This window comes from Phocoena phocoena, chromosome 4 (genome assembly GCF_963924675.1).
Source record: "Phocoena phocoena chromosome 4, mPhoPho1.1, whole genome shotgun sequence".
NCBI lineage: Eukaryota > Metazoa > Chordata > Mammalia > Artiodactyla > Phocoenidae > Phocoena > Phocoena phocoena.
The window spans coordinates 144,660,804-144,683,067 of record NC_089222.1 but is presented as its reverse complement, the minus strand read 5'-3'; the positions used below and the strand labels follow the sequence as shown (position 1 = coordinate 144,683,067).

Sequence of the window (22,264 nt, the reverse complement as noted above, 5' to 3'; positions counted from 1 at the left end):
CGCTGCCGACACGCTCCCGCAAGCTGCCCCTCCCTGCTTGACACCCCGCCACCTCCGAACATTCCGCTCTCACTGCCTGGCAGCCCCGGGCTCTGACGGCCTGCTCACCTGCTGGCCCCACGCGCCCTGCTGTGGGTTTCTTGAGGGTGGGTGGGACCCATTTCTTCCGCATTTGCGGGCCCTCCCCCCACCACTGTGTTTACCACAGTGCCCAGCAGGTAAGCAACTGTTTCTTGAACGGAACTGGGCAGTTCCTCCTCGAATGCTTTCCCCATTCCTGCGAACCACTGGCTCTCACCGGTGCTGACACCTTGGGCCGCTACCTCCTCCTGTCGGCTCCCGCTGCTCTCCCGGTTCAGGTCCTCAGGGCTCCAGGCCCCACGAGGACCCCACCTATCCACGTGGGGAGGAGCCCGGCAGAGTGTCCGGTACACAGCAAGTACTCGACGACCCCGAGGCCCGCCCCTCGGCTACACCTACGCTTTTGTGCCCTGCGGGGCCTGAACCTTGGAACAGCAATGCCAGCTGGGCCAGTGGCCTCTCATGCCCGGCACCGGCCTGTGCCTCTAGGTCCTGAAGAGTCCCGATCCCCCTTGGCCTGCCCTGTCTGTGAACATAATGAGAACCTAAGCTCACAAAAGATAAGTCAGTACTGAGGCGAACACATCAAAACAGAAATCCTCTGGGCAGTTATTGTAACAAAAATAAAACGGCCTTCTAGAGAATATCTTCCTTATATTGTTCTCGTTTACCAATCTGGTAAAGATTGAAATATACACACAAGTTACTTTCTTTCTTACCATAGACGCAGGAAAACAGCACTGCTAGTGTAACTAAAAATGGGAAGATCTTTCTGGAAGGCAATTTGGCGATGTACACTAAAAGCGTTAAAGACACATGCATCCTTGAACTGGCCATTCTACTTGTATGAACGCACTGCGTAAAGACGCCATACAAGGATGCACACTGCTGCAACTGCAGACACTGCTGAACAATCCAGATGTCCGAAACAGGGCCAATTAAATAAACAGCAGCTCTCCTCCAGGCAGAAAGGCCACAGACCACAAAGGGAACCTCTTGCTTTAGAATAAGCAATGACATTTTCTTCTGTATATCTGTCTGTATTTTCCAAATTTATACAGAGAATATACTCAACTTTTGGTAAAGCGGGGCGAAATCTTTTAAACGTTGCAGACAAAAAGAAATACTCTGTAATGGAGTCACTGGAGCTCACACAGAACTGACATAACTTTCCAGGTGTCACTCCCTGACCCCAGCAGCTGTACGGGGTAGGTACAATTTCCATGTTCACACATTTGCAATCGGGGAGCTGGTCCCAGGCCTTAGGTAGCACCCCTGGGGTGTGACTCCAGGCCCCACCCCAGAGCTGGCATCTGGCCACCACAGTGCCTCCTACTCAGAGAAGATACTTTAAATCAACTGATAAGCCAACCAGGGAGTTCCCAGGGCATGCTTTACAAGCCACAAGAGCAAACACACACAGCATTTTCTGCAGAAGGAATGTTACAACGAGAAGCACACAAGACGGCTGCAATACTTAGGCTTTTGGCTTTCAAAGGATGAACAACCGTAGCCTGACCCTAGAAGAACCACGTACCGGCTCAGCCTGCGCGTTGCCTGACGCCCTGGCCTATGTGCGCGCACGGCTCTGCCCGGCCCTGTGCGGCAGAACCCAAGGCTCCATGCCGGCCTCTGGCCGTGGACGTGACTGTGAAAAATAATCACCAGAAAGCTAGCCAGACATAGGAAATGAGTCTAGTTTTGAGGGTACCATCAAATGTACAGAAAAAGTAAACAATTCTGAGTCTTGAATTTTCACTGTTTCCGTAAGAAACTCTAAGAATAAACTTTTTGGGTTAACTGCCAACTGCAAAGCCTAAGATGTAACAACCCCCCGCCCCCACACTACCTAGACAAAGAATCTCAGTTGAGAAAGTTGAGAGAAGAATTCTGTGTGTGAAGCTCTGCGTGCCCTCTGCAGTGTCATCTTTTGAAAGAAAGAGCCAAGAAGACGCCAGTAAGGAGCGTCCTCACTTGCCTGAAGGATGACAACAGGCTGACCGCCCTGAACTCGCGTCACCTCGTGAGTCCCCGACCCACAGGCAGCCACTGCTGGGCGCCCATCCGCAGGGCCAGGCGGGAAGGCGGGGGGCATCCCATGCAAGCGGGCTGCTTGGGGCCCACATTGCTGGCCTCCGAGCCGCACTGTCGCCCTGCAGCTTGCCCCTCACAAAGGGCGCCTGACTCGGGACAGGAGCCAAGCTTGGGGCGAGAGCGGAAGGCACCTCCGAAGCACAGCAGACAGACAGGCGGCCCCACAGGAGCGCCACGCCCGGGGCATGCCAGGCGCCTGCCGGGACCAGCGACGGTGGCTGAGGAGGCACCTCAACGGGCCCGGCTGCCCCGTCTGCTGCCCCGACACCAGGGGACACCAAGCGGGGCACGGTCACACAGCACAAGAGCACAGCACAGCACAGAGAACGGGAAGTCGTGTCCTCGGGGACCACAGTGTGGCTCCCTCCCCAACTTCAGCACCCTGCTCGCCCTGCAGCAGAAGCAGACAAGCACCAAGACAGGGGGAGCGCCTTCACGCAGAGAGCGAGGAAAGGGAAGAGCGCCAGCCGGGATGGGATCTGCAGGGAGCACCCGGGACGGCAGCAGCCCTGGACGACAGGCGTCCCGGCCGCTGCCCCCGCCCTGCTCACGCCGCCCGCCACCACTCACTCGGTTCTCTTTCCAGCAAAGAGGGTGAAAACTGACCCATTCCAGCGACTTCTACAGAACTCGGGACACAGGCCAAGCCAGGGGACCCATTGCACGGCAAGTGAGTAGGACGCTGTCCCCACACGCGGCAGGCAAAGATGCTAGTAGCATCCGCTCCACACTGGCTGTCCCGGCCGCCTGCCTGGGAACTGAGTGTACCCCGTCCCCGGGCGCCCTGCCTTCCAGCTTCCAGAAGGCCTGGAGGGGAGGAGAAAGAAGTGTGGGCGGCACCCTCCTCCTTGCTGCAGAGCCAGAGGCCCCCCGGTGCTCCCTCGTCTCTCTGCAGCCTGGCAGTTGACTGACTAGTCAACCGTCTAAGGCAAGAAAAAGAATTTGAAAAAGAGAGTTTGTGACCGGCTGGGCCCAGCACTGAAGAGGCTGGCTCCGACCACTGTCCGTGGTTTCCCACACCTGCCCCCCAATCTGTGCACGTCCTATAAGTCCCTCCTGGGGTGACCCCAATTTGAAAGCGCCACGGCTGAACTGCTTGGACTCTAATACACATCCCATGTTTTTCCCCAATCCAGTAACAAGACAAAATCTCTAAGTCAGTAAACTCTCTAGGCACCCATGAACACAGGTGGCCCTGCCCCATTGATGAAGCAAAGCCCCCGCCCACCCCAGTCTGTACAGCTACAAAGGAGTAGCCAAAGCAGATTATCGAAATCTACTCAGTGACAGGCAGCCACAAGAATATCATCTCAAGGTTGAAAATGTTATTTTTCCTCATACACTTGATTAGATGTCCAAGGAAAAAAAAGAATTTGATAAAAAGTCTTAAATTCTCAAGTTTGTGACTCAGCTAGGCTAGGCATCTCTTCTTTAGAAATTAACTAAAACAGTTTCTCTTCATTTGGGTTTTAAAAAAAAAATGTGTAGATCTCTTAAGGTCATTTCACACTAAGTGTTGAGCCTGTTATTTAGTTTTCTAGGGAACACAAAACAGAAATTACTATAATATGAAAACCATCCCTAGCGCCGGTTACCCTGGGTCTTCTGTAACTGTGCCCCTGCGAGCCCTGGTGTGGAGCACGACAGAAAGGACAGTAGCCTGGCTTGGAGGATTTGATTCTGTGCCTATCTATGTTCCTTATAAGTCATCTAACCACGTCCAGACCCACTTTCCTCATTTATAAAATGGAATTAGACCATCCACTTAGTTCTTTACCAGGGAATGGGGGTGTCTATGAATCCTCTGAAATTATATGTAACATTTTGTATGTGCATATGTGCATTTTTCCGTGTAAAGAGGTCACTGAAACAAAAAAGGTGAGAACCCTCAGACTGGACAGTCATTAAAGTTCCCTTACCTCACTAAAATGTTTATGATGCTATGGCGAGAAAAGAGTTCAGTAGCCCCGGGGGATATCAGTCTATAAAGACAAATGTTTCGCTATAAATAAACAACGTAAAGCGTCGCTAACTGGTTTCTTTCATACACACATGCACACACGTACTCATGACGTACCTCCATTAAACTTCGTGCTACTAACTAACGTGGCACAGCTTGCTGTGTATCACTCACATTGTTACTGGCGTGCTCATGTACAAAGTCATGTATCTGCAAAGACAGTTCTGAAATAAAACAAAGGCCTACCTACGAAACCTAATTCTGTGTGTCCACCAGGTTCATGTATTAATCTTTATCGGTGAAGACCAGCTCCCACAGAATAAGCCAAGGTTACCTTAAAAAGAAAGTGATCTAAGAGGCTCGCTTTGGGCCAACGTGAGTGAGCTCCACCGTGTTGAGAGCAGAAATTACATTTTCGAGCAATTAATCAATCAGTGTAAAGAGTAAGTATGCAAATAATATAGTAAAAATTAAGGACATTCACAAAAAGAAAACTCTTTCCTAAGCACATACAGTTCAATGCCTGGGATGGAAGGTTCCGCGTTTTCTACGCCAACAGTCAGGAAGCGGGTAAACGGGGAAAAGAGACCACTCACTTCCAAGAGCTTCAGCTCCTGCACACAGCCGTGCAGCAGCTCTAGGGCGCGCTGAGCCACCTCCCACGGCCTCTGCAGGAAGAGGAGCAGGGTGCACTGGCGAGAGAACAGGTAACTGCGCAGATCTAACAGGGTGGCTTCTTGCCTCTGTATCAATCCGCGCTTCTCCATATCTATGGGCTTTCGGAGGATCAATCCATTCCAGCTCTTCACCGGCTGGCAGAAAAAAGTCAGCCAGTTGGCACCATCTAAACAAACACACATCGTGAAAGGCGCTGACTGCAGATTCCTCCACCTCACTGCGCAGGACCGTGAGCCCTAGTGGACCGACAGACGGCTCAGCTATTGGATAGGCCCGAAGCGCCGGCCCACCCCTCTGTCTGCGGGGACCCTGTCTAGGGATGCGGGACAGGGTGGTGACCGCAAGGACACCCACTGGGTACCTGGCACCGAGTGATGAGCACTGGGGGACAGGACGTCGGCCACGGGGCACAAGGCCGTACCAGGCCCAGAAGGTCCTGAGCAGGTCAGGATGCAATCAGAGGCGGCCAGGCTGAGGGTCAGGGACACCTCAGGCTCTGCGGTCAGCCGGCCCCAGGAGGAGGGGCGAGGCCCGGGCGGGAGCATGCTGAATGTGCTGTGCGGCTCATCTTCCTTCATTTCCGCACTGTTCCTGACTTATTTAAGCCTCACGCCTGTCTCAACTCAACCATGTCAATACCTGAGTCACGCTCCTACAGGAAGGGACGGCAGGCACAAGGAAGACGTAGTGGCAGGAAGCAGAGGAGACAAATTCTTTAACTGTCAAAAATTTCCAATAAGACTCCTCGATTTTAACTTACAGCCCTAAGACTCAAATGTGATCTTAAAATAAATATAAGAATCTACAATAACAAGTCACTCAATCTTTATGAAAATTTTTTTAATCTACCCTTCTCACTCCAAAAGAGAGGTGTCACAGCCACCTAATTCTACGTTCTCTTCAGGAAGTGACTCAACACTGGCACACTTACGTTACCATATGTCTGATGTGCCAAATACAGCAGAGCAGCCTTTACTGATGTGAACTTAGACTCAGCTGATTCAGTGCCCACTAAGTGAGGTGTCCCCCACCCATCAGGGTCCCCTCCCCAGCAGGTCCCTCTGCCGGGGCCCCCATCCCCAGCACTCTCCTGGCTCCCCCCACATTTCAGTCAGGCCTCTCCTCGGAGAGCCTCCCAGGCCATCTGTGTAACACTAAACGGCACCTACCGTCACCTACCCCTGCACCTGTGTCCTCTTCTGCAGGCCACACTCACTAGTCTCACTACCTAACTTCAAGTCACACTTTTGTTTTTCTGTTTCTGTTTCCCCTTCAAGCAAACTCCATAAAAGAAGGAATTTTGTTTTGTTCCCTACTGTTTAGAACAGGGCCTGGCGCAGAGTGGGCTCTCAGAAGTATCTGTTGTATGAATGAACAAAAATGAACAATATTATTTAGCTGCTGAAGTTGGTCCAGGCTTACTTTTGGTTTTAAATTGCCCCAGGTTTATTTTAAAACTGAGAGAACAAAGAAATTATGTAAAACATAATGTAAGAAACATGTGAGCTATCTGAGATATATATATGTATAATATGGAAATGTAAGATGTAAGAAATGGAATTTTACCTCTTCTAAATGCTTAAACCTTAATTGGTGAATGCTTTGCTTTGGTTATATGCTTATGTTTGTGTCTCAGCAAAGCGAGGAGATCCAAACCTGAACTGCATAAAAACTGTTTTGGAGTGGGACTCAATGGGTGACATTTCGTCACTCCCAGAACAAGGGCGGTGCCCACAGCCCACGCTGACCGTCCCAGCACCTCACTTCCTACAGGTCTCCTAGCAGACACTACGGTCGCTCCTTGGAATCGTGCTTTTCTTCAGACACTGTGACAAGGGTTCTCAAAAGAAGCCCCAACAAAGATGTCTATCACAGCACTGCTTGTGGTAGCAAGAGCGGAAACAACCCAAATGTCCAACACCAGTGGGCTGAATAAAGTCTAACGAATCCACACCATGAAGCACTCTGCAGCTCTTATCAGAGATAACTTAGAACCTGATCTGTTAGCTTGAAGAGATGCCTGTGATGGACTGTTAGTAAGAACAACAAGCTACAGACAAAGGCCATGATAATATGATGCCATTTCCTTCAAAATAAATATCAAGCAAAGAACAGTGAGCACAATTAAAAACTTTTTCTTTGTATATGGGTCACTGTGCTAGTTTTGTATTTTTAGAAGACTTTAAGACATCATTTAAAAGTTTAAAAGAAAGATGAACACCCTTTACAATGGTGTCATGTAGGACTCACTGTGATGAACTCTCACATATTACAAAGACAAGCTCTCAACAGAAGAAAAAGATTCCCACTCTCATGCTAGCAAGGAGGCACAGAATCAGAAGCATCACTAACCAGCTGTAGGTTGTAGAAATGACACTTCATATCTAAAAAGCAACTTCTTAGACACTTTCATTCCTCAAGATTCTTCTACAAGTGTAAGTGACTAATTCTTAATTCTCATTTCATTTCTATAGGAACCATGGGAATATACTGTATACAATGTTTTTTAAAAAACAACAACAAAAGATGTTTTAATCATTAGGTAAATAAACAGCAGCTTCCATACTATTCAGAGGTGGGGAAAGCTATGTTGAGAAAAGAATTTGTTTCTAAAACTTCATTACTCACCCCCAGCACCAAAGTTGACAACATACTGAGAAAACAGAGCGTCCAGTTCATCGTACTGCACCAGGGCATCTTCAAACTGCTGTAGCATCTCAAAAACAAAGGCAAGTTCCTCCTATTTACCCAAAAAAAGTTAAAAAACAAAAGCAAAAATATAAATCAGTGTTTTGAAACAAGTAGCTATGAAGGATTACAACAGAGAAAAGCATGCAGCATAATGAATAACGCTTGTGCTATACCAAGAAAAGATCGATTTAATGACCACACATGTCAACATTTACGCACACACAGAGAGAAGACCAGAGAGAAGCAGGGAACGACCTACATGATCCCCGGAGTCTCTGCGTGACCCACCAGCAGACTGGGCCTGACTGGTCAGCCGCTCGTCCTCGGTATTTCCCTTGCCCCCAGACACACACTTTTTCGGGAGAATTCTGCTGTACGGAGGAGCAGAATCTTCTCCTCCAATTACCTATTTATTTATATCCATATGGACTCGTGGACACGAATTGTTCCCCGCAGGCGGAAACCCAAGTCGGTTAGTACTTATTCCACTGCACAAACTGCTCCCACTTTGGCCGCTGAGGGGGCTCCTGGAGGTGGCGCATACCTTCTGGGGACAGACCTCCTCCTCCCTTGTGCACCTCCTAACTTTCTGGTTCTACACGATACTGCATTTTCCCCACCCCAGCCCTGGAATCGACCACGTCCACAGGAGCCCTGGTACCTTTTATTGGAGAATGCAGTTTAGAAACCAAGATCTTGGCACTGAGTGTGTTCATTGCTACTGAGGTGTCATTTTTTTCTAGGCCCCATCAGAGGAGAGAGCAAGGAAATATATGTATATGTATTAACCCTCACCTACACACACCTCTGTATTTGTGAATCTATCTAGCCAGCAGCCATCCAACCATGGGTTCACACTGATTCTAAACCAGCACCACTGGGTTCATTTAGACTCCCTCTTCCCTGGTTTGTTACTCTTAAAAAATAAGTTTAATAAGCTTGAAGGGTAAAGAGACAGGGAAATCTGAAAGATCTGTCATTGGTCAATCATACAGGGAATTATGAACACATTCAAATTCCCTTAAGTGACCAAAATCATCCAAATACCACTAAGACGGAAGCATCAGAATAAGAGATAAACTTCAAAATTTCTAATGAGAATTGGTCTTTTATTTATTCAAAATGCATTATTTCTTCAGTGATTAATATACAAGTGATGTTTAAATATGAAAATTACACTTTTTCAGTCAAAACACGGTGAACAAGAACAAGGAGCCCTAAGAGCAGCATTCTTACCACTCCGCAGTGTTAAGGTCTCCTCCCCCAAGCTGCTCTATCACACATCGCTTTGTTCTCTTAAGACTTTTCTTCTTAAAAGAGAAAGAGTTGGGACTTCCCTGGTGGCACAGTGTTTAAGAATCCACCTGCCAATGCAGGGGACATGGGTTCAATCCCTGGTCTGGGAAGATCCCACATGACGTGGAGCAACTAAGCCTGTGAGCCACAACTACTGAGCCTGTGCTCTAGAGCCCGCGAGCCACAACTACTGAGCCCACGAGCCACAACTACTGAAGTCCGCGCACCTAGGGCCCATGCTCCACAACAAGAGAAGCCACCACAATGAGAAGCCCGTGCACCACAACTAAGAACAGTCCCTGCTCGACACAACTAGAGAAAGCCCGCACACAGCAACAAACACCCAACGCAGCCAAAAATAATAATAATAATAAATAAATAATTTTTTTAAAAAAATAGAGAGTTGATTACAGACCATACTTTTGTAAACTAGAGTAAAGAAACCAGCTTAAGACAATCTTTTATTGGAACCCAAGGTTATAAAACAAAACTACAGAGCAAACGTTCTTGGGAAGTCATAATTTAATCACAGCACCAGGCACGGAGTGGACGTCTTTATCACCAGGATCATCACGACTGCCGGGACTCCTCTGCCTAAGCCATGTCCACGGTAGACACCCCAGGAGGCCCGAGACACTAACAAAACCAGAAGGACTCTGAGAACAAGGCCATTTCATAAAAGGCTAGATGCCAAGCTCTGAAGCAGCAGGGCAGCCGACTCAGCAGACCATCTCTGATCCTCTGCTTAAGAAGCCAAGAGAATGAAGCATCATTTGTTACCTACCGTATTGCCTTTTGGTTTTAAAAACTATGTCAATATGAATTACCAAGAGAGCTGCCTTATTCATAAAGAATGAAAGGGAACGAGGAAAGAAGGAAACAGCCGAGTTCTATATAATCAGCCAAGTACCTGCACCATGAAATAGTCACAGAAGCTCCAGCCTGGCTCAGTCCTCTTCTCCCTCAAGGTTCTCATGTCATCCTCAAACTTGCCTAGGTTTTTGGTAAAAGACATAAGAAGCAATGTCCTGAGTTTGGTCAGGAAAGCATTCCAGGATTCCTGAGTTCGGGAGGAGTCCTTCAAGGGGTCGGAGAGCACGACACACCTGTGGAGAGATGAACGGACTGTGGAGAAACCACCGCAAGCACAGAACCGCTGCCCCCCCGCCCCGGCTACCACTTTCCTGGGGCGCAGGTTGGCATCCTCCCTCCCCTTCCTTCCTTCCTTCCTTAATGGATAGAAAACATTAGGCAGGTGGTGAGAAATCAGATCGGGAAAAGGCTTCATCGTGAACTGATCTAATGCCACATGAGCAGTCAATGCTGTTCCCAAGAGTGCTGCTGTAGAATGGACTGGAAAGGGGGAGAGGGACTTACGATGAGTCTTGAGTCTTAGATCCTGTCCCCAGGGCTCTCTGGAAAATAAGCTGATCGTATCTCACTCAGTTCCCAAACCCCATTTGCCCTGCCCCCTTCAAAAACCTTTTGGTTCCTTGCAACTGACAGACTAAAATTTAGATGCTTTCACATGGCACACGAGGCCCATGACAACACGGACCAACCCAGCTGTCCAGCTTTGTTCCTACTATCTCCAGCTCAAGCCCACTCAGCTTCTCATGCTCTCCCATCTTTTTACCCAGCACCTTCCCCGCGCAGCCTAGCTCAGCTGACACACCCTCACTTCCACGACCACAGCAGTCAGTGCGCCCTGGAAACGCCTCCTCTCTTTGCTGGTCTGTTTCTCCCACCAGACTGTGAGCGCCTGGAGAGCAGCGTTAATAAATACTTGATAAATAAAGGCTTAGAAAGATATTGCTTGACTTGTAGGTATAATACAATTTCACTACAAAAAGACTCTGTATGCATGGTGTAAAAATATCAAAGGCATAAAATTACAAGTGTCTCCAATGGATTTGGAAAAGGCAGCACATTCATCCGAGAGACTGGAAAAGGTAACTTTCTTTATCCTTGATAACAATAATTCCGAAAGATGAATAAATCTGAACTCAGAAGTAACTTTTAAATATTGATGCTATGAGTTTCAACATTCTTCCTCTGTAAATACTTTACCTGAACTACCAGCAAGTAGCAAAATGAACAGATTCTAATTTTCATTAGAATGAAACTGAGCTCCATCATACCTCTTGGAGGGAGGACTAAAGCTATGGATTATAAATCAGTGGACAAAAGGTGAAACAGCCATAGTCTATCTAGGTGGTCCACCAGGTGAGTAATCAGTACCAAGAAGAAAATTTTTAAGTCGGTGGCCGGCTTTAATCCAGTCATTCCATCCCCACTAGATTCTGTTTCTTCCCCTATAAGATAAAGGGGTCCAGTCAGCTCACTCCTAAGCCCCCTCCCTCAAAGGACTCACATGTATTTATTCACTATATGAGCTGCGAGGGTCTATCAGCTCAGTAGTTTCTCCTTAAGGCGTTCTCAAGGATTATAATCCCTGTTTATTCCTGACCAGACACAGAGTTCTCTGTACCTACAAGGGGTAGATGAAAAAGGAAACTGACACAAACACCAATCACCAAAACGATGTTTTCCTTCAGTGACCTGGTGCTTACCAATCAGACAATATACTCATTACACTCTCTATCCCCTATTATGCCCTTCAACATTTACTGTTTCTACTACATCTTCTTCTTCTCTTATTAACACAACAAACTATGCTTCAGAAATTCACATCGAGCGTAGTTAACTGAGAAAGGGAGAACCCAAAACAGCTCCTCAAGTCAGGCCTAGTGGGGTCTGATCTGGAGTAGAGCAGCGTCCACATGGCACGCGGCTGCATGGCAAGGAACTCCAGGCCGGGGTCTCCACCAGTCACGGGGACACTGCTGGCACAGACAATTAACACACGACCCTCTGCTTCAGCAACACTTAGCAAAAGCCTGAAAATGCACAAAAACTTTCACCAAGCAATTTTCCTTTTAGGGAGTTATCCTAAGGAAATAATTAAGGATGTAGGTAACATCTGAGCTAGAATGATGTTTATAATTTTATAATAATAAGTAAGCAATAACTTATAAGTCCAGCAGAGGACTGTATAAATAACTTATAGTGCATTAATACTATGGACTACTATATACTAACTAACAATAATAGTGTAGAAATACATTTACTGTTCAAAGAAAACATTCTGTATTAAGTGAAATCTATACTTTTAAGTACAGACTTGTCAAAGGTGGCTTTGCAAATTCATGAAAATCAAAATGTTAGAAGGCATCTCTAAATATTGAAGATGAAATGTTAAAAAGTTTAGTAAGTTAAATTTTTCGTATAAAGAACAGTCATTAAAAGCAAGTTAGTTTTAAATGGGCCTAGCAGAAACATACTTTTGGAAATTAGATAAAATTATAACGTAGACAAAAATAATCAATAAGCACTTCAAAAAAATTATTACACAATTTGAACTTTCCGTAAGTTTAGACTAACACACCCCATCAGTACCAATTTATTTACTTAACAAAATCCCAAACAAATATGATTTCTTTTGTTATATTAAAAACCACTCAAGGACTTCCCTGGTGGTGCAGTGGTTAAGAATCTTCCTGCCAATGCGGGGGACATGGGTTCGAGCCATGGTCTGGGAAGATTCCACATGCCACGGAGCAACTAAGCCCCTGCGCCACAACTACTGAGCCCACACACCTAGAAGCCCGTGCTCCACAACAAGAGAAGCCACCGCAATGAGAAGCCCGCACACTGCGACAAAGAGTAGCCCCTGCTCGCCACAACTAGAGAAAGCCCGCATGCAGCTACGAAGACCCAATGCAGCCAAAAGATAAATAAGTTAATTAATTAAAAAACAAAACGAAACAAAATAAAACAAAACAAAAAAACACCACTCAGAGGCCATTCGGGTTTGACTTTGGGCTCCCCCCATCTCAGCATTCCCTGCGGCCCACTTCCCCTCAGATGGTAAAGCTGCTCCCTTCCCTACAGGCCTTACGGCCGTCCACTCTTCTTTCAGAACAAAAATGTTAGTACACCTAACCACAGAGAGGAAAAGGACACTCAGTAATGGAGCACCTAGCAGAATGCTAAACTGATTCCTTTGAGATAACTAATGTATGAATAACAGACCACAGAAAAAAATCCCCAGAAGTCCAGATTGAGTGAGATTTCCCTAAGATAAAGTGTAAGCTCAACCATCTAATTCAAACTTTAAATACAGCAAGTCTGCACATTACTGTGTACCCAGCGTTGTGTGGAACACAGAAAGGAAGCCCACACATGGCTCCCTCCCCGAAGAACTGTCAGCTCATCAGGTGGACCTGACACAGGATGCGGTCAAGTGGCAGCCACGTGGCAGGGTCTGGTTGGGACTCCTGGCCGCACACACCCAGGATCTCTTCCCTTAACTCCTTGCATGTCCTTCATTTCTTAGCCCCCAGAGCAGGCCAGCTCCCCTACTCCCAGCTCTTGCTGCACTCTGGAACCTTCTGTCTGAGCATTTGCCACTGCGGTGACCACAAGTGTGATGACTTGGGTGTGAAGTAATGCCCACCTCTGCCACTAGACCACGCAGTATCAGAGCAGGGACGAGGCTCACCACCACATCCCCAGCACCTCAAGTGCTAAACTACCAGATACAGACTAAAACTGGCCAGGTGTTGAGATGCACTGGCCGGCACAGCTAGGCATGGACTCACCGAAGAGACAGGAAGTGAGCTACCAGCAGGAGAGAACAGGGCGCAGACACGGCTGAGCAAAAGGGGAAAGTAAGTCCAGGTGCTGAAGTAGCCATCAAAGTCTCAGGTTCCCTTTTAGAGTTTCTGAAGAAGACTAAACCAGCATTTTATAACTTCTGTCTCAAGGAACTCTTACTAGGTGTTATGGTAAACAAAACACAGGGTCCCAGAACCAAGAAACGCCCAAGGAGCCCTGCTGTACACAGGCTGCAGACTTCTCAGAGCCCTTCCTGTGTTAACACTCATCTCCGGCCTTCCAAGGGGACCCACTGTGGTCTCTCCCACGGTCACCAGGCCTCGGGGCCTCCCGGCCAGGTAACCCGTTGCAGATGACTGTTCAGAGCTTCTCACCAGCCGGCCAGGAACTCCACGAGGAGAGGGACCTAGTCTTCTCCTCAGCACCCATCACATGCTCAAGTGTCAGGCATCAGACAGGTGCTCACACAGCAAATATTTACTACCACCCGGAAGCCAGTAAACTGTAGCATCCAGACATCAGCCCAAAGAGGTAAAATGAAGCATACACTTACCTGTCACTCTGTTTATTACAGAAATCGTTTCTTATTTTGTCCACAATAGAGGTCCGGGGCAGGATGTTGGTTTTGTTTCTTTTCTTGGCATCATTTTCAACTACCACTATTAACCAGTCCACAGAGCTATGAGCTTTGAGAACATTCTGCCACTTGGTGAGGTCATCTTTTACTGTAGCTTTATACACTTCAGTATCCTGAAAATAAATAATTCACTGTGAAAGCAGGTTAATTAATATCCTTTAGTGTATACGGCAAATGTGTCCAATAACAGAAGACAGCGCGCTTTCCTGCTCCGGGATGGGGACGCTGCACGGAAAGCCCGGCGCTGGTCCCGGCTGCTGGCACTCTGGGCAGGCTCAGCACCACACCCCAGGTGTGCGCTGTCCCCAAGACCAGGGACGCCGAGGGGAGGTCTTCCAGCGTTACAGAGGAAGAGGTGGAGAGGCCAGGGCCGAGCAAGCTGCCCACAGCGACACAGTCTGCTAACTAAGTTGGGACTTTAAAACCCAGGTCTGCAGGGCCAGAGGCCATGGGCCCAAGCACCACAGGGTCCCAACACGGTCACAGCCCCGCCTTGATGGGAGAGGCGAGTGGCTGTGGAGCCCCCAGAACCACTCTAACCTCAGTGCCACGTGCAGGCCACGTCAGGGGCAAGGCAGCTTCAGAGGCGAACCCGAGTAAAGAGGACACTCTAGGGCTTTTGAAAGTTGTTCTCATTCACATGGATCGATAGGGGAGCCGGCCTGGGCCTAAAAATCAAAGCTGCTCCTGACTCAGAGCACCACACACCAGCCTGCTAAAGAGCGCACCCCGCCTGCGCGAACACCAACGAGGCGAGCCTCAGTTCTCTCCCAGGGAGAAGCAGGGAAACAGAAGTCTTCCTTGCCTTGTAACTCTATTTACAACTGACGTTACGCTCCATAAATCCACTAAGCAGATTCAGAGTGAAAAAACCAAGATGCTTAACTCATTTCAATATCAGGCACTTAAAAACCTTTGGAAACTATAATTAACAGCTACTGTCTAAATATATGCTTTCCCCTCTTTTAATAGAAAGATTCCTTACTATCCTGCTTATATTTTCTCTGGATTTTTTAGTCTCTCTCGAGTAACACTCGTGATTGATCCATGAATAAGTTAAATCTCAAATTCTGTATCAAGTCCCTCCTTTCGTTTAATTAATAAGTGAAAAGTTCCAAAAGGCAGTACTTAAAAATTTTTTAAACTGCTATGTCCTCAGTTTAAATTTGAAATAAGTACAATCTGAAAAAGATCTCTGGGTTAAAAATTAAAAGGAAAACCATCCTGCAAAAATCTCATTTCTGTGAATTAACATCCGACAGTAACATACACATATACTGCATATTTGCCATACAATGGCAGTGCTTCGAACTGGAAGCTTAGATTTTACAATGCTGGTGTCTGTCGAAACCCAGATGCGTGACGCCTGGAAAGTGAAACCAAAAGGCCAGGGGGCTGCAGCCACAGAGCCCGGCAGCTTTAAAATCAAGGCGCAGACACAAATCGCAGGGCGGACAAGGGGCGGTGAGGAGCCCTGACAAGCTCCAAGGTCGTCCCGGGGCCAGTTCAGGGCACCCTTCACCAGAATCCACACTGAGGAGAGGTGGCCGCACCCCAAGGGGACACCAGCCCCTCTCCTGGGGACATTCTGGGGCAGCTTGCGGGGACTCTCGGGAAGAGGCCTCGCTGAGCGGCCGGCTGGACAGAGTCCCCCAAAGTTCTGGCAGAATCGGGAGGACAGAACCCAGTCCATCACTCACGACGGTGAGCAAACAGCAAACATTCCTAAAAAGACTGACTTCGCAGAAGAGGAACCCAAGCTGAGCCACTGAGGTTAAGGGTCTCTCAGGAAACCACAGCCAAGAGCGGAAGACGCCATCACAGGGAAGGAAGAGGGACGAGAGGGTCCTAGTGGGGAGCAGCCGCCTCGGCACAAGAGTCAAGCCAGGTGAGGAGGGCATCACAGCACAGATGACGAAGGACTGGGGGCTGGCTTGGGGTGTCCCAGGACAAGCAGGGCAAACAGGGCCTCCGAGGGGGGTCATGGGTCACATGAGGTGGGGAGGGGTGATCCAGCAGAGCGTCAGCCCCAGAGCGGCGGGGCACCCACGCCACAGGGCAGCAGGACAGCAGTGACAGGAGAAGGGTCACAGGCAGCAATGATTCCAATAAGCAAACATAGGGAGGATAATGAGTGCCTGGCTTCTCCAAGCCGGAGAAGGGAGTTACAAGTATGGAAAGGGAAGGAACTATGTCTCAAGTAGTATAATATGACTTGAAGGAAAGAGGTGTAACTTACAGTGTATTCTATAAACCAGAGTTGCCCAACCCCCCGGGCCAAGGACTGGTACCGGTCCGCGCCTGTTAAGAACCGGGCCACACAGCAGGAGGTGAGCGACGGGCGAGGGAGCGAAGCTTTGTCTGCAGCTCCCCGTCACTCACATCACCACCTGAACTATCCCCCCACCCCACCCCCAGTCCTTGGAAAAACTGTCTTCAACAAAACCGGTCCCTAGTGCCAAAAAGGTTGGGGACTGCTGCTATAAACCATAAAGCAGCTAGTGGAATAACATAACAAAGAGTTTTACTTTTAAATCTAAACTCCTAAACATTGTCAACTTGCTCCAAAAAATTTTCTTAACAGACGGTAATCAAAACTATCAATAGGAACTTCCCAGGTGGCGCAGCGGTTAAGAATCTGCCTGCCAATGCAGGGGACACAGGTTCGAGCCCTGGTCCGGGAAGATCCCACATGCCACGGAGCAACTAAGCCCATACGCCACAACTACTGAGCCTGCGCTCTAGAGCCCACATAAGCCGCAACTACTGAGCCTGTGTGCCACAACTACTGAAGCCCGCGCACCGCAACGAAGAGTAGCCCCCGCTCCCGCAACTAGAGAAAGTTTGCGCGCAGCAACAAATAACCAACCCGGCCAAAAAAATTAAGTAAGTAATTAAAACTTTTAAAAACTATCAATAAAACAAAACAAAAGGGCTTACCTGGTGGCGCAGTGGTTGAGAGTCCGCCTGCCGATGCAGGGGACACAGGTTCGTGCCCTGGTCCGGGAGGATCCCACATGCCGCAGAGCGGCTGGGCCTGTGAGCCATGGCCGCTGAGCCTGTGCTCCGCAACGGGAGAGGCCACAGCAGTGAGAGGCCCATGTACCACAAAAAACCAAAAACAAAAACAAAACAAAAACAAAACAAAAAAACCCCACAGGCTCCCTACTAGAAAACAAGTTTAAGGAAAACAAAACACCATCATCCATAATGCCCACAGAAACTACACCTAGCAAAAAAATGCAAGACTTTCATGAAAAACATTATGACACGTTACGAAAACATAAAAAAGCCATAAAGAATGGAGAAACAAACCAGGTTCCCAGAGGAGAAGATTCATGATCATTAAAATTCTTCTCAGATGAACGTGTAACTTTTCCAAGACAATCCCAATCAAAACACCTCAGTCTTTTGTGTTTTTCTTTTCAGTCACTGTTCCAGTCACCTATGGCTTTGTAACGAACCACTACAATACGCAGTGGTCCAGAAGATTTGCTCACAGACCTGCACCCTGGAGATCTGGTGGACAGCTCGTCTGCCCCACATGGTGTCAGCTGTGGCACTGGAAGGCTGGGAGAGAGAAGGCAATGACAGGCCTGCTGATGGACGCTAGCTTGCTGACAGCATCTGCTGGGGCTGGGAGTGCACACCTCCAAATGGCCTTCCCACAGGGGCACTGACTTCCTCTGAGAATGGTGGCTGGGATCTGACAGCAAGCACCCCAAGAGGACGCAGCAAAAGATATATTCCCTTTTAGGACAGTCTCAATAGTCATAGCTTCCCTTCTGCCAGTCAGACCCACCCAGATGCAACTGGAGGAAACACAGACCCAGGCTCTCATGGCAGGAATGTCACTGCCAGGCAGAGAAGAACACGTGGGATGGGAGATACTGGTACAGACGTTTTTGGAAAATGAAATCTGTACACCTAACAATCGGATTCTAAAATTCATATGAAAGAGAAAATGCATGCTAGCCAAGAGATTTATTTTAAAAGAACAGATATCAATACATATTATAAAAATGTAATTAAAAGTCTGGTGCAGGCATAGAACAGACAATGATCAATAGGACTGATGGTCCAGAATATTGTGCATAAAGGATACTGCTTTAAAATAAAGGTGATGGGACTTCCCTGGTGGTGCAGTGGTTAAGAACCTGCCTGCCAGGGGCTTCCCTGGTGGCGCAGTGGTTGAGAGTCCGTCTGCCGATGCGGGGACACGGGTTCGTGCCCTGGTCCGGGAAGATCCCACATGCCGCGGAGCGGCTGGGCCCGTGAGCCATGGCCGCTGAGCCTGCGCGTCCGGAGCCTGTGCTCCGCAACGGGGGAGGCCGCGGCAGTGAGAGGCCCGCGTACCGCAAAAAAAAAAAAAGAATCTGCCTGCCAATGCAGGGGACATGGGTTTGATCCCTGGTCTGGGAAGATCTCACATCAGCAGGGCAATTAAGCCCGTGTGCCACAACTACTGAGCCAGCGTGCCTAGAGCCCGTGCTCCACACAAGAAGCCACCACAATGAGAAGCCAGTGCAACGCAATGAAGAGCAGCCCCTGCTCACCACAAGTAGAGAAAGCCTGCGTACAGCAACAAAGACCCAATGCAGCCAAAAAATATAAATAAATAAATAAAAATTAATTAATTAAAGTTGACATTTTCAGTAAGTGGGGAAAAGGTAGACTATTATAAAATGATATTAGGTCAAGTTGCTCCCCATTTAGACAACAAATTAGACACTGAACCCACATTGCTCCTATCATATACAAAAATAACTTGAAGCTATACAGATCTAAATATAAAACACAATTATAAAAATATTAAAAGAAAACATAGGAGAAAATCAGTTATTATCTTCAGATAGACAAGGCCTTCCTAAACATGAAACACTACTCAGAAACCATGTTTTTGATGACATATTTCACTCCATAAAGATTATAATAGCTATTAATATTTATGCACTAAATAATACATCAACTACCTATATAAAACAGAACTACAGAAGATGCAGGAGAAATAGAAACATTCTAGTAATAGAAGACTTTAACATACCACTGTCAGTTAAAGATAGACCAAGTGGACAAAACAAAATATAAATGACCCCAACAACATAATCAGTACAAGCTCTTATGGGTACATATTTAATATCACAATCTAAGAACAAAGAAAATACATGCTCAAACACACATGGAACATCCACGAAGACTTTATTAGGTCACAAAGAAAAAGCATTTTCCTAATAGCAGAAGATATTAAAAACATCACTCTAATCACAATGCAATAAAATTAGAAATGTTAACATGAAAAAATTTTTAAACTTCCTTCTGGAGATTAAAAAACTTTCTGTTAAACTATTGAGTGTAAGGGGCGATACACACAGAAAATAGAGAATTTCTGAAAAATAGTAACAGAACACGGGAATATATTTAAATTTACATCTTTAAAGACCTATATCACTAAAAAATTTTAGAATGAAAATAAATGCATTCCCAACTTTAAAAAACTAGGAAAAGAACAAAGTAAACTATAAGAAAACAAAAGGAAGGAAATAATAAAAATGGAAGCAGAAATTAATGAGATAGAAAACATGCTAATAGTATATCAGATTAATAAATAAAACTCCTGTTTCTCTGGGGGAAAAAGAAACAACTAATTTAATCAAGGAAGAAAGGAAGAAAACACAAATATACAAAATAAGAAATAACAATGGGGAAGTAACTATTGACACAGAGCTTTTTTTTTTTTTTTTTTTTTTTTTTGGCGGTACACGGGCCTCTCACTGTTGTGGCCTCTCCCGTTGTGGAGCACAGGCTCCAGACGCGCAGGCTCAGCGGCCATGGCTCACGGGCCCAGCCGCTCCGCGGCATGTGGGATCTTCCCGGACCAGGGCACGAACCCGTGTCCCCGCATCGGCAGGCGGACTCTCAACCACTGCGCCACCAGGGAAGCCCCAGAGCATATTTTGAAAGTTGAAAAAAGACTACTTCATACACCTCAATGAAAAGAAATTTTTAAACTGAAATGTATAATTTTTATCAAAATTGACAAATGGCTGAAACAGATCAATTTCCATGGAAGGGACACAGAAAGTGATCAAGGAACTATTCCACAAGAAAGTACCAGGTCCAGATGGTTTCTCAGGAGAACTCTAGCAAACCCTAGAGACCAGATAGTACTAGTGCTACGTAAATTGTTTCAGATGTAGAAAACAAACAAAAACTTCCAAGTTATTTTTATGAAGCAAGTATAACATTGATACCTAAACCTGATAAACACAGCAGAAAAAAAAGTTATAGACCAATCACTTGTGAATATATTGATACATGCAAAAATTCCTATATAATGTGAACAGACGCCAATACCACATTAAGAAAATAATACTCTGACCAAGTGGAATATACCAGGAATGCAAGTATGGTTCAATAATTAGAAACCCATTCATGTAATTCAACAAATTAGTAGATATAAGTGGGAAAAATCATATGATTATCTCCACCAGGTATGAGAAAGGCTTTAACAGGATTCAACAGTGTATTCCTAATAAAAACCCTCGAGAAAATAGGAACAGATGGAAGTTCCTTCACACACTCACTCAAATTGACCTTATTCCCATAGCCAGCGCACTACTGCGGGGAGACACCACAGGCATCCCCACTGAAGTCAGGAACAAGGAGAAGATACCCACTGTCTCCACTGCTACTAGACAATGTCTTACAACAGGAAAAGCAGTATGAGGCATAAGAATTGAAAAGGAAGAAATAAGACTCTCTGCAGGTGACAGGATAGAATATCTGGAAAACCCCAGACTTTGGGGCCTAGAGAACCAATGATAAAACTAACTCAAACAATAAAAGAATTCAGCAAGGTTAACATGAAAAAAATCAATGTCTTCATATACAAAAAAAAATAACCAACTAGAAGATATAATGGGAGAGAAAACCCCATTGACAATAGCAACTAAAAAGTAAAATACTTAGAAAAGTAATTTGATACTAAAATCCATGTGGAAAAATAAACATGCCAGAGCAACTAGGCAAACACTGAAGAGAATGACCCCTGAGAGAGGACCAGCCCGACCAGGTACGAATGTGGACTGTCAGTCTAGGGAAAGCATGAACTGCAAACAAACTCTGCACTCTTCATAGCAGGTTTGTTTCTGGCTGTAGTACAGGTGTAGCAATTCTGAAACTATGCTATGCATACTGCAGGGCTGAGCAGGTGAGTGAATGTATTGATGTGTCAGAGCCAGGGCAGATATAAACACGGAACAGGGTAAGGCACAAAAGAGCCCTGTGGGGTTAGAGGCTAAAATCAGAGGCATCAGTATCAACCCATGATTTCTAAGACACATGCTTCCCTAGCCCTGTGTAGTCAAAAGGCATAGAAGCGGGGACCCTCCCACAGTGCCAGGGGAACCAGGGCCCTGTGAAAAAATGGCTGATTCCAGTACAAGGGTAGCAAAGGGACAAGAACCCAGAACACCCTGCTGTGCTAGAAAGTGCTCAAAAGGCACAGGAGCCAGCTTGAAGTGACTCACTGGCCAAATCTGGGACAACTTGAACACCAAAATAAGTAAGGATGATTGACTATAAAGCACTAAATAAAACAGAAGCCCACACAGCCTCTTCCCTAGAGTAGAGCGCTGACTGATACATCTGGGGGAAGTGGTACGTGCAAGCCTTGGAAATGACTGGTGCAGGAAGAATCAGCACTGGGGGCTAAATCTGGTCTGGATTTTGGAGGGGTTCCCGTGACTGTGTGATAGGGGTGCCTCCCTGGGCATAAACTGTGCAAACAACATGGCTTATGCTGAACATCTGCATTCCCCCGGGAGTCTAGCCACCCCTGGAGTTTTGCTGTGTGTCAGGCAGAGGCTGCCTATGTGCCTGGTCCAATAAAAACCCTGGGCGCCGAGTCTCCAACGAGCTCCCCTGGTGGACAGCATCTCACATGTGCTATCACACTTGTTCTCGGGAGGAAGCACATCCCACGTGACTCCACTGGGAAAGGCTACAAAGCAAAGTCAGCAAAGGCAAAAGGTGCACGGGGTGAAGGGGAGAACAGGCGTGAGCTTTGAGTCCTTTCTCATTAAAACTACAAAAACTACTTCTGCATCCTCAGTTTCAAGTTAAAATGTCACAGTATGTAACGATTT

General features: G+C 46.8%; 1 protein-coding gene across 1 annotated transcript in view; it reads right to left on the bottom strand.

The window, feature by feature from the left end:
* The window catches only part of TRAPPC10 (trafficking protein particle complex subunit 10), an 88,613-nt gene that overhangs the window by 33,438 nt on the left and 32,911 nt on the right, over window positions 1-22,264 (bottom strand). Inside the window, exons 4-7 of the mRNA XM_065876295.1 lie at window positions 14,034-14,230; window positions 9,711-9,906; window positions 7,442-7,553; window positions 4,732-4,979 (exon numbers count right to left, since the gene is read on the bottom strand). Of these exons, the coding sequence (XP_065732367.1) occupies window positions 4,732-4,979; window positions 7,442-7,553; window positions 9,711-9,906; window positions 14,034-14,230 (753 nt within the window). The remainder of the gene's footprint in view (window positions 1-4,731; window positions 4,980-7,441; window positions 7,554-9,710; window positions 9,907-14,033; window positions 14,231-22,264) is intronic.